The sequence below is a fragment of the Labeo rohita genome, chromosome 1, assembly GCF_022985175.1.
Source record: "Labeo rohita strain BAU-BD-2019 chromosome 1, IGBB_LRoh.1.0, whole genome shotgun sequence".
NCBI lineage: Eukaryota > Metazoa > Chordata > Actinopteri > Cypriniformes > Cyprinidae > Labeo > Labeo rohita.
The window spans coordinates 38,301,312-38,314,357 of record NC_066869.1 but is presented as its reverse complement, the minus strand read 5'-3'; the positions used below and the strand labels follow the sequence as shown (position 1 = coordinate 38,314,357).

The following is a 13,046-nucleotide window of genomic DNA, read 5'->3' as shown; positions in this document are numbered from 1 at the left end:
GAGCTTGTCAACCTCAAACATCTACAAACATTGTGGCAGAAAGAGGAACTCGCTCATTTGTTTAATTTTTTACTTTCTGTCTGTAGTCTACTTTCTTAGAATACATTATTGTAGCTCAAAGTTTATGAGGAAATATTAGATTAATTGTATATTATATTAATTATATATTAGAAATTTTAGTTACACTGCATTTAACATGCCAACCTTATAGATTTCTCATTAGAAATTTGATATGAGATGTTTTTCTGAATCTGAGAAGCACAGGATTTAAGCAGAAGTCTCTATCTATTCTTTACTGAATTGTGTTGCTTTCTGGGAGATACAGTTGAAAGAATAAAGATTCCATTTGTGATTTTTTTTTTTTTTTAATTAATCAGTTATACATGGTAAGGGATATTTTTTTTTTTTTTTGATTTACTTATTTATTTTCTTATTTAAGTTTGTCGTAAGGGTAAATTTTTTGAAATTGAGATTTATATATAATCTGAAAGCTGAATAAATAAGCTTCCACTGACATATAGTTTGTTAGGATAGGACAATATTTAGCCGAGATACAACTATTTGAAAATCTGGAATCTGAGGATGCAAAAAAAATAAAGTTTTGAGAAAATCTCCTTTAAAGTTGTCCAAATGAAGTTCTTAGCAATGCATATTACTAATCACAAATTAAGTTTTGATATAGATATCTTTATGGATCATGATTTTTGGCATAAAAGAAAAAAAAAGTGATATACCCGATATTTACTGATTTACTTATTCATTTTCTTATTTATATTTATAACACAAAATTCAGGTGCTGGAAGTTTATCTAAACTGACAGTCTAAAGAATTGAATTTTGCTTACGGTAGGCATCTAAACTTCAAATTCCCAAATTTAAAAATGGGTCTTAAAAATAAAAGCTTAGAAAATAAGACAAGTTAAATGATTCGTTCACTCCTGAATTAAAATTTCCTGATAATTTACTTCCTCTCCTCCATGTCATCCAAGTTGTTCATGTCTTTGTTTCTTCAGTCGAAAAGAAATGACATTTTTTGAGGCAAACATTCCAGGATTTTTCTCTGTATACTGGACTTCAGTGGGAACCAACGGGTTGAAGGTCCAAATTGCAGATTCAATGCAGCTTCAAGAAGTCTACATGATCCCAGTTGAAGAATAAGGGTCTTATCTAGTGAAACAATCAGTCATTTTCTAAATTTCTTTTTTAAAATTCTAAAAAAAAAATTGCACTAGCTTGACTTCATGCATTAAGTAATCTCGATGGAAAGGTCAAGTGGTTCATAAAGGTAGGGTGGGGCGAAAAACTCTCCTCTAACTTTAAAATCACCAAACATCATTGTTTTACCTTTTTCTGTAAAGGGCGTTTAATTTTCTTTGCACGTTCACTAAACAGTGGGTCGGTACTTATGCCTACGTCATGCATGACCTTTCCAATGTGATTACGTAATGTGTGAAGTCGAGCTAGTGCAAGACGAACATTTGTGGTTAGAAATTATATACATTTTTATTTAATTTTTTTTTAGAAAACGACTGATTGTTTCGCTAGATAAGACCCTTATTCCTTGGCTGGGATCCTATTGAAGCTGCACTGATACTGTGATTTGGACCTTCAACCCGCTTCAATCCCCACTGAAGTCCACTAGAGAAAAATCCAGGAATGTTTAATAAAGAAAGACACGAACATCTTGGGTTACATGGGGGTGAGTAAAATATCAGGATTTTTTTTTATTACAGAAGTGAACTAATCCTTAAATATTCAGTGTTCCCATTTCTGTGTTTACAAGTGACCTAACAGAATAAAAATCTCCTCAAGCACCCAAAATCTGACACTTCTCTCATTCTCATTATCAGTGGCGTGTGTGCGTACCTTTGACGCATGAACACCTGTGCAGTTTTTACCTGAGCCACAAAGACATGCAGGTGAAAGATCACTCACTTCAACACCTGTCTTAGAACAACACGTGTTGTAACCGTCCAAACACACACACACGCACATTCTCACAAATATATGAGATGTGTAACTACACAGACGGTGTCTCTCCTTCTCTCTCCCTCTCTCTCTAAGGTGAAAATAGTGAAAAGTAGATCTGTCGATCTGGCCACATCAGTTTCACCAAATCCTTTAGCTGTAGCAGTGTTTCTGCTTGGGGGAAAACCCCTGTGTGTGTGTGTGTTGCAGGCTGGGGTGTGTGCAGGCAGACTGACTCTCAGTTAGGAGAACCCCTGGCTCATCATCACAGAGATTTAGAGATCACACAACATGCAGAGCTTGCTGATATGCCTGCGCACACAAATAGAAGTATCATCCCACCCTCCAACCCCCCCAAAAAGGGGAAAAGACACACAGTTCAGACACTCCTACCCTACATAATGTCAGTTATGTAAGCTGTACAGTTCTGCTGTGAACTTTTACACAGGACAAACTCTCTCCTTTTATTTCTCGGTCTGTCATGCGGCTACTCAGCATTTAAAAAACAATGTTGAGATACACTCAACAACTCAGTAAAACATGGTAGCCTCTAACTGTTTCCTTAAAGGGATAAGTCGATCATGAAAATTCAGTCGTGATGTATTGATCTTTTTTCAGTAAGAAATTTTGCATTTGATTTACTGTTTTATTTCCGACTTAATGGATGTTAAGTGACAGAATTTGTGTCATTGTAATTAGCAGATTCCCTAGTTTAATTTGATATATAACATCACGTAACAAACTAGAAATATCATGGCTGAGCAGATGGCATGGCTTGAAACATTACTTTATACTGTGCTTATTATAGAACCAAAAACATTATAGGCTACATTTATCATAATAGTGAGAGTTAGCACTGTTGCGTTTTAGATTTAGTCTCTTTTATGTACAGCAGTGGCTAAAAGTGATGTCCGGCCTAGGAAAACGGACATCTTTGCCCTTTATTTAAATATTTATTATTAAGGACTTTGTAAGCATTGTTGCATAGTTGTGCTCAGTTGTTTCATTTGTAATAATAACACAATGAAATATGGCATATTGCGTCCTGCAGAGAAATTACACACAATGTGCAAAACTTACAGAGACTGCTGTTATCAAAAGCAAGGAGGTACCAACAAAATATTAATAATTAATGATTATATTCTTGTATTGAATGTATATTTTATTTCCTGTCAGCTTTGTTTTTCTGTTCATTTTCAGTGCATTCCATGACAAGCTGTAGTTTGCAAATACGTTGCAGTTAGATATTTTAAGCAAGTTAGGTTTTTTAACATTTTTTGATCTTGTAACATCATTAAAAGCAAATATTGAGAAATATTTACTGCAGAGGTCACTTTTGGTCTTTTATGTTTTGTTTTTTTTTAATAAAAGTCTCTTATGCTTACCAAGGCTGCATGAATATGAGCATAAATACAGTAAAGTTATAATATATTTAAATATTATTACAATTTAAAGAAATTATTTTCTATTTAAATATGTTTAACTGTGATTGCAAAGCTGAATTTTCAGCAGCAATTATTCCAGTTAATAACAGTTGTCCTGTCTAATATGTTTGTGTAAACCATGATACATTTTTCCAGAATTCTTGATGAATAGAATTCAAAGGAACAGCATTTATTTGAAATATTTTCTTGTAACATTCTAATTGTATTATTGTCACTTTTGATCAATTTAATGCATCCTTGCTGAATAGAAATATTAATAAAAAAATGCAAAGTATATGCTGTCGTGCTAACTATACTACAAATACATTTACATATTTATGTACTTTATAAAAATACCCTGCAATTGTACTTTTGGTATCTTAAACTGGTATACTTAAAGTCTGCTATATTGGAACAACTAATTGCAATTTTTAATTGTTCAAAAGTAGTGCTGAAGTCCAACTAAAGATATACTGAAGTATATTTGATTGTGCTAAAGTGAAACTATTGCAAGTATACTTTAGGTACACTTTAAATATATTGCATTTAAAGACCAGATTATTCAAAGATCATACAGTCTTCATCATTAGTGACATTAAAACACATTTAGGCCTAATATAAAGAAATGTACATTGCCCGCTAATACTCCAAATAAAGTTTAATTACAATTTTTATATCAGTCTTGAGTGATATGTCAATAAATATGTTAATAGATTTGAATTATACTTATTGTGAAATAAATGCATTTTAAATATATTACGTTTTACTAGGGAGTGTTGGAATTTTATTTGGTGTTTTGAATTGAAATGAAGGCATAATTTTATTTTTCCAGCTAACCCCAGTCATTACTGTAATGCACTTGTATATGACACTTATTTAGATGTAGTTTCATTTAGAATTACATTTTTAATTTGTAGCATTTAAATTGGAATTATATTGACGTTTGAGAGAGTGCAAACAAAAAAGGGTTACAATGCTCACCATCTCCCCTATTTCTCTGTAGTGTGTTTTTCGAGAGCCCTCATACCAGTGTTATTTTGGAAACGCATGTGTGCCCCAGAGCCACCTCTCCCCTTACACTCCTTAAAAAGTATCATTTCCTTCCTTAAACACACATACAGTCACATCACTCTCAGACAGCCAGATTGACAGGCAGCCAGCTCATCGAGTGTCATCAAAGCCAATGAATCACAACCGTAAGGGGGGAAAGGAAGTGAAAAGCATCAAACAGAAAGAAATAAGAGATGGGAAAACACAAAGCACTTGCCAGTCAGCGTAATTGTGGAGTTTCAGACCACACGTGACTCTGTCTGTCTTAAAATGACCTCATGCTTCATAAGAAAACTTCCACCTGCACTGGCTAAGTTCTGCATTCTACAACAGCTTTGAAAGCTCCTAGTGCATGGCTTTCAAAAGATACTTAGCAGAAGAAAAGGCCACTTTGTGGCAGGCCAGAGGTGTCACTTGAGAAGGTTGCCGTTGAGGGAAATCGTTTTTAGGTCATTGTGTTTTAATGTTAGCACTGTGCTGCCTTTTTAACAGCAGGGCATTGAGAGAGAGAGTGAAATGGAAAGATCCTAAAGCATGAAATGAACATTTTTAGCAAATCGTATTACTGTAGACTGTTTAGCATAACTTTTTAGGCTTTTAAGCATTTAAAAGCTCATTTGATTTCATTTCAGCTCAACAGGATCAATGAGAGCCAGACAGCTGTAGACACCTGCTGTCCCTGCTTACGTTTCCCCCTAAAGTCAACCTTTTTCTCCAAATAGAAATTCAATAACCATTCACCTCTAACAGGTGACCTTATGTTTCTACTGAAAAGACAGACACAACAAAATGCAGTCATTTGAACTGTTTAATTCCCCAGTGAATTCTGGAACATTCTCAGGCTCTTAAGGATCTGGTTTAATGACATGAGAGATGAACAAAAACCGGGGGGACACCAAAGTGGATCACATACAAGCGAAAACTTAACAACTCATAAGAAAATACTTTCTTCAGTAGTTCTATCTCTAGAATGTCTCTATAGCGGTAGAAAATAAAGCTCTCATGACGTCCTGGTACATCTTGCATATATTCTTGTAAAAATATACTTTCAAAATAAATAAATATATAAAATAAATATCTTTAAAAAACATAAATTAAAGGACCTAAAGAAAAATGCTCGGAGGAGATTGTCTCCTGCTTGTCCATGCCAGTGTTTGGAAGAGTATGAAATCTCAAAAGCATTTCACAGAATTCCTTCAGAAGCCTTCTAGAATTTTCAGTAGTAGTCGTCGATGTCCATCATTCTCTGGCGAGAAGTCCACCAGTGCTTTCTTTTAATCCAAATCTCTTGCGTCCTACAGTACGTAGAGCAGGTGTGAATGGATCCAAAACAGTGTTCTGTTCTTCACTATCCAGACGTTTGGTTCCTGCCACGCCAGTCAAGGGCTTTCCATGTCTCCTGCTAATGCTCCAACCTTGGCCCGCAAAACAGGGCCTCTTTTCCCCCCCGTCTCCACAGCTTTCTCCTGAGACAGGTTTGTCCGAGGGGGATAAAGAGCATGCAGGTGCTTTTTTGGGGTTTGAGTTTGAGGTACAGTGGTTTCAGCTGTGACCTAGTATCTCCTTGTAAAGCTCAGGAACCCGCTCTGGATCCACAGGCCGTGGCAGGAAATGCGTGAAGCGCTGGTGCCTCCGAGAGCGAGCTCCGTCCCGAGACGTCCCGTCTTTGTTGAGGGCTACGTAATAATGGGATCCTCGCTCGCCGTGTCGATACAGGTTCGAAGAGTAAGTGTTGTACCAGTTCTCCTCAAACTGCTCCCTGAACACACACTCGGCCGTCAGCTTTTCCTAAAAGAGAAAAAGAGGCAAGGGTTAATCACACTGCAAATGGAAGAATAAACTGTGTCCAAAGGCTATTTGAAATTACGCCATAAATCACTCTCTCGCTTTAGCACGACCAGGCTATGAATGAAATTAATTGTTGCATTGCTCAAAATAATATACAGCTGGCACAGCACCAGTGAGAAGAAGGCAGTGCTATACTTACAGATCCATACAGTTTGCCCTCGCTGTTCATTCCCAGATACAATCCGCTATCCACACCACGGATGCTCACCATCCCCACAGCGAGGCTAATGAATTCCAATATACCTGTGAGAAAAGCACAGCTGTTAGTTCCCAGTTGAGACAGCAGGACAAGCACCTGCAATAGTAGCATCAAACTGCCCTATACTTAATTCATGACGTCTTTCACACTTAATCACTGTGTTTTGCTATATTATAATGTTATTCGAGTACAGTATGACAGTTAGGTGTAAGAAAATAATAATAATCAGTGTCGTCATAATAATATCACATTTTACATTACAGTGCAATTACATGAGCAGTTAGCAATTTCATTAGTTAACCATTCAAATAATCATCAGCCCTATCAATCTCTTTACATAAGTGAACTGCATGTGCAGTTGTGTTGTATGATTATTATTACTATATTAGTCTAAACAACGATGAATGATAGGCTACTTACCAAATCTGCTGTGGTCTTTCCTCGTGCCTTGCACCGAACCGTCCGGTAATATCTCGAGGTGGTAGCCGGTCCTGCAGTAGAGCTGCCGGCGGCGGAGGATCCCTTTCAGATGCGTCAGGTCCGGTGAAGTGCTGCGTGACAGGCGCTCGGCGGAGACGATGTGCTCGTTCATCAGAGCACCGGAGTCCCCGGGGGGCGTCAGGACGAAATGAGACCCGTGCGCAAAGCTCTCCAAGCCGTGAGAGAAGCTGCCCGCCAGCTCGCCGACTGCACCCATCACCGCCACTCGAAGAAAAGTTACCTTGAGGAGAACCCCTGTGGTTTCTCTTTCCCTAGTGTTTTGCGCAGTCACCGCTTGCAGCTTTGACAGTCAATGCGTGTTTACATCCGATTCTCTCTCTCTCTCTTCTGGCTTTAGCACATGCTCTCTCGACCTTCCAGGCTACTCCCCTTTGCTCCGGTCCCCTGTGTATCCAATACTCTCTCTTACGCACTCCAGCACACAAGCTTATGCGGCTTCTCTCCTCTTGTGCTCTCTGGATGTGACTGGCTCTTGCTCTGAAACACCCAGCCTAAATATGGCCCTTATGTAAATGCCCTCTTGACATATGCTAATTGAGTCCTTTATAGATGACTGTTTGAAACATAACTCCTTGATCGTTTGATCCTCTTCTTCTGTCTTCTTTGATGATCGGTTTCATTTGCATCCACGCGTTTAATCCATTGATGGATTATGATAAAAGTGCACAAAGCAACATTGTGGAGATCTGTGGACAAATCTTTGCAACGAGGAAAAGAAAAGTGCAGTTGGATGGAGAAGAGGGATGCGCACTGTGTACCGATCCGTTCTGTTCCCCGGGGTTTACGCGCACTGACGCGCTCTGGCGAATCTCTAGTGTGAAGCAGGTGGAAGCCAAGGAGGAAAAAAAAGGAAAAGAAAGGGGGCGGTGCTCGATAGAGAACGAGAGAGCGAGGGAGAGAGAGAGACTTCAAGGTGTGTAGTTATAGCCTATGTGTGTGCACGTTGTGCGTTGTTATTTGCGATTTGGTTTACACACTTAAAAACAAATTTTACTCTGAAATCGCTAGTGAATTTCACAATTAATTACAAAGAAACTGCCAATATTAGCCTACCCTGAATTATAAATTCTTGTTGAAAAGTTAAAAGACATACTTTTATTTACAACTTGCATACCGTCATACTCAGGTTTAGACTTTCGCTTGGCTGCCACAGCCAGGTGTAAATTTATACGAGCTATAAAGCGTCCATGTTACTGGCTTTAAAAGAATAAAGAAGGAAAAGTCAAAACAACCTGCACATCTGTGCAAACGCCACCACTGCACTGTCAGCCCTGACTGAAGTCAAAGTGCCTTTGAACAGTTCCAGCATAACATGAGTTGAGATGAAGTATCAAAGATATCAGAGATCAAAGATTCATTACGCACAAAAGAAGGGTCATTAACACAAAGGAAACGAACTGTTTGATGGCAAATCGTTGATACTATGAGTGATTGATATAGAAATTTTCCAGCCCAACAGCTAAGAACATGCCTCAAAGTAGATATTACATGAAAGATCACTTAGGTATGGATCTGATGCTGCCTTATTAAATTAAAAAAGATGCGCAGTCGACTGCGCTGTTATACTGAGTACTCCGGAGACCCACAAATGCATTTTTGATTCACTGTTTATTAAATGCAATCAGATATAGTACAGTTTTTATATATATGCGTTAAACAGTCTAATCATCTACAAACATTTAAGTGCCAAACCCCTTTTTTGCTCACTCTCTCTAGAGGATAGATCACTACCACGTAGGTGATTTATCAACGGGTCTCTCAAGGGACGCGTTCTCCCACGTTGTTCCCCTTAGCTCATTAGTATTTATGATCTCCAAAAATACCTTAAACCAAAATCAATGTGGTCAGATAGAGCTGGATCAATCCACAAGCGCAGTGGATCGATCACTTACAATAGAGATGTCAGTTATGTGCCAGATTTCGTGGTGACATTGACAGTTTGCTGCATGGGCAAACTTAAAACAAGTCATAGGTGTTTGGTGTTTTTTCATAAAAGCAACATACAGGCTCTGATCAGACTTTGAGGTCGTACTACAGATGTGCAAAGCAGATGTGCGCGTTTGACTTAAAACGACTGTACAGTGCAAGTGCCAAAACTAATTTGCGTAATGACACTACGATTGAACTATGTGTGAATAGATGTTAAAACTCCGATGAAAAGAATGTTCAAATATGTGATTTTCTATACTTTGTACAGACATTGTGTGAATTATTCAGTAGATTTCTTAAGTTTCTGTGTACATTTTACAGTACAGCCGCGTAAATCTCAGGTTCGCCTTGCTCAACAAAAATAAAAAATGTTATATGTAAATCCATATTACAGTTAAAACATTTGTGCTTATGTTTTGTCCACGTACCATAAGACAAATTTGTACTATTTACTTTCATCTGAAACGCACTTATATGCAAGAGGAAAACCCTGAAATTTGTTTTGACTTCTTTTGAGGGATTCAAGCTTGGGAATTTGATCCGCCCCTTATAATTGTACACATACCAGTGCGTTGGTAACCGATTTAATTTATTCAGAGTTAGTAAACGTGTACATGTTTTCTACAAGTTCACAGATGCCATATGTATAGGACTTGCTGCCGCTCTGGTCTGGGTGATCCCAGAGAGGGAGCAGCACATCTCGCGATGAATGAATGAGAACTCGAGAATCTTGGACAAAATTTGTCATACCAACAATAATGGCCGCTGTGCGCAGACTAGGAGTCATATTTAGGAGTTTGTCGCTGTCGTCAGCTTCACGGAATGCGCCTTTTCGTTCTCCGGTGAAGGATAACCGATGCATACGCAGAGGAATTGCGGTTGCTGTGGGCGTTGCGGCTGGAGGAGCGGTGTTGTATTATTATTATTCAGAAAAGAGCGGATTCAGAGGAAGGAAAGCCCCGATAAATGGAATAGGATGTCGGGCTCTGCTGCCTTCACTACCCGCTGTAGCCGCGAAGGAGAAGGTATGACTGTTCCCACTGTTCCCAGTGCCACGTAACACTGCTTCCTATTAGTGTTTTTTTCCTGGCGAGGGATTTCACTACTGTCAGTGTCAAATCTATGCAACTGCTTGTCGGAGAGGGATTGTGTAGCCTACTGTTATTAGGCTTGGTGAATTGTTTTGCTTGCGCACACAAATAGTCATAATGCTTGGATGACAGTGCGTATTTGTGTGATGCTGCAGCAGGAAGAAGGGCGCTTTCCTCAGTCATGGTGCTGAAATGACTGCGCATACGTTTCAGATCACATAGTCTAGCGTTACGGTTGGATAAAAGAGCTATGCACCTATCTGTGCTGTATCATAGAGGCCTGTCAAACTGTAATCTGCACCCTATCAGCGTCGAGCTGTCATGTCTAAGTACAGAATTCTTTGGCACGTGCGTGTAAACATATTTTTGGGATTTTTGTTCCTTTGGCAGACAGTCAGCTTTGGTTTCCATGGGCTGCCAGATGTTTTGGTCTGACTTTTCCACTTAGTAACTAAATGTTTCCCTGACTTGGGTGGAAAGGTTGCAGTTCAGAGTTGCAGTTCAAGGTCTTTCATTCCTTGTGTGTTACCACATTAAATAAAACTTTTCTTTGACTTCTAATGGATAGAGATAAAAGATTCTGTTTCCCTGTAGATATAAAAATCTTACCCTGGTTTCACAGACGAGGCTTAAGCCTAGTCTTAGACTAAAATGCAAGTCTGAGCTGTTTCAACTAAAAGAAACTTGCACTGATTGATCTTTAAATAGCTCAGTGCCCTTGTTTCATCTGGAAATGCACACCAGTAATGTCTTTTATAAGGAATGTTTATAAAAATTACTTTAATGTTCTAATTGAACTATATATATGGCCTAATCCAGGCTTAATCTAAATCCTGTCTGTGAAACCAGCCCTAAATCTTATTTAATCTATTAAAATGTTAAACTCATTTTACACCTTAGAAAATGCATAATTCTGCATCACAGCATTATGCTATATATTCATGTTTTTGATGTATTGATGTTTTTCAGAGTACTTTTTTATACTTTTAATTAATACTGAGAAACAAAACTGTGATGAAAACAAGTCTTTTTACTTATGATGACATGATTCCATAGAGATTTTCTTATTTTTATTTAAAAAAAATTGAATGTTACTACAAATAAAATGTAATTTACTTGAATACTTTACTTTTATGCTTGTATGTGTTATTTTGAAATTTAAGTATTTAAATTTTTATTTGTAGTTCTAAACACAATCTACAGTACACAGATTTTTTAAGTGTTTTTTTAAAGAAGTCTCTTCTGCTCACCAGTCTTGCATTTATTTGATCCAAAGTACATCCGTAAAAATTTTAAATAGTTTTAGTATTTAAAATAACTGTTTTCTATTTGAATATATTTTAAAATGTAATTTATTACATTAAATTTCAGCATCATTACTCCAGTCTTTAGTGTCAAATGATCCTTCAGAAATCATTCTAAGACTGATTTGCTGTTCAAGAAACATTATTATTCTATTATTATTATTATTATTATTATTATCAATATCAATATACTTTAACAGTTGAGTACATTTTTTTAGGATTCTTTGATTAATAGAAATATCCAAAGATCAGCTTTTATCTGAAATAAAGCTTTTGTAACATTATACACTATACCATTCTTTGGAGCTTTGGAGTCAGTATAATTTTTATTTATTTATTTATTTTTATTTTATTTATTTATTTATTTATTTTATTATTATTATAGGAATTCATACTTTTTATGTACCAAGGATGCTTTAAATTGATCAAAAGTGATAATAAAGAAATATATAATGTTACAAAAATTTTCTATTTCAGATTAATGCTGTTTTTCTGAACTCTCTATTCAAGAAACCTTACAAAAATTCTACTCAGCTGTTTCAATGTAACAATAAATGTTTTTTGAGCAGCATAACAGAATGCTAGAATGATTTCTGAAGGATCATGTGACTGGAGTAAGGATGCTAAAACTTTAGCTTTGAAATCACAGGAATAAATTACATTTTAAAATATATTCAGATAGAAAACAGTTCTTTTAAATAGTAAAAATATTTCAAAATTGTACTTTAGATCAAATAAATGCAGTCTTGGTGAGCAGAAGGTTCTTCTATAAAAACCATTACAAATCTTACTATTCAGAAACTTTTGACTGGTTTAGTAATCAATTTAGTAATCAATCCGTGTCACGTGACAATAATGCACGTGTACCAGTGAGGAAGAAATCATACAGTTTTGTGACATGAAAGGCATAACAGTTACACATGATGCCTTTCATGATGACCTTTTGATGTCTGACCTGTTCATGCTGACTGAACAAAGACAGTTTCAATAATTTAATAATTAGCCATTTAACACTAACACTATACAGAGATGATAGAAACAATGGCTTTGAAATATATAAATATTAACAAATTGCATTGCTGATCATTGGTTCTTGCAGGCTCCACTGTTTGATTTTGATGAAACTGACGTGTACATGTCGTCTCATGAGCATCGTTTCCGTCTCTTCAGCTCGGTGGAGTATGAGGGACAGCTGTACATGACTCCTCAGAACTTCATCGAGTCGGTCACCATGAGCGAACCCCGCAGTGAGTAACGAGAAAGAGATGTCTAGGTGTCATTTACTTATTTAGCTAAGATAAAAATGCTAAAACAATCATATTGTAGGACATTTTATATAAAGGAAATACGACTTCTTTCTCCCCAGTTCTTCACAGGGCACATAAAACAGCATTTTTGTAAAGCACTTAAATCTTTATGGCGATGTAATGTTTAATTAAGTCATCACTGCAAATTAAATGGTTTGTTGTTGGGCCTTAATCTAATAAATGAGTTAATAGCTTGCTAATGAATAAATATTAAAAACAAACATCATTAATGGGTCTTAATGGATCAGATCAAAGCTGTGCAAGAGAGCATCAGAAGTGCTTAGCTGGATTCAACCCGTGCTTTGAAGTGCATGTCTTGATAGAATAAATGTCATGATGTTCCACAGTAAACACAACAGGCGTAAGACTTATACAACATCAATTAATGCTATACCTGCAGGTCCCTATTGTTTGTACTTGCTCCGT

At 36.9% G+C, this 13,046-nt stretch overlaps 2 protein-coding genes across 4 annotated transcripts in view; one reads left to right on the top strand and one right to left on the bottom strand.

The window, feature by feature from the left end:
• Positions 1-5,244: 5,244 nt before the first annotated feature.
• Positions 5,245-7,808, bottom strand: fgf20a (fibroblast growth factor 20a). The gene is made up of 3 exons (XM_051114625.1): positions 6,909-7,808; positions 6,429-6,532; positions 5,245-6,229 (listed from the first exon to the last, which is right to left on the bottom strand). Exons 1-3 carry the CDS (start codon positions 7,183-7,185, stop codon positions 5,984-5,986), a joined length of 627 nt encoding a protein of 208 aa, XP_050970582.1. The 5' UTR covers positions 7,186-7,808; the 3' UTR covers positions 5,245-5,983.
• Positions 7,809-9,597: 1,789 nt separating this feature from the next.
• Positions 9,598-13,046, top strand: part of micu3a (mitochondrial calcium uptake family, member 3a) — a 36,316-nt gene continuing 32,867 nt past the window's right edge. For 2 of the 3 annotated variants that reach the window (XM_051114519.1, XM_051114512.1), the window contains exons 1-2: positions 9,598-9,943; positions 12,413-12,560. In XM_051114519.1, the coding sequence (XP_050970476.1) occupies positions 9,632-9,943; positions 12,413-12,560 (460 nt within the window). In that variant the 5' untranslated portion in view covers positions 9,598-9,631. The remainder of the gene's footprint in view (positions 9,944-12,412; positions 12,561-13,046) is intronic. The other variant, XM_051114529.1, reaches the window with a different exon arrangement.

Excerpts from the sequence above, each read along its gene's own strand:
- fgf20a (XM_051114625.1), bottom strand. The coding sequence starts at position 7,185 with ATGGGTGCAGTCGGCGAGCTGGCGGGCAGCTTCTCTCACGGCTTGGAG. Across the intron at positions 6,533-6,908 it reads GAAAGACCACAGCAGATTTG|GTATATTGGAATTCATTAGC; the intron begins GTAAGTAGCCTA and ends CTTTTCTCACAG. Across the intron at positions 6,230-6,428 it reads AGGGCAAACTGTATGGATCT|GAAAAGCTGACGGCCGAGTG; the intron begins GTAAGTATAGCA and ends TTTCTCTTTTAG.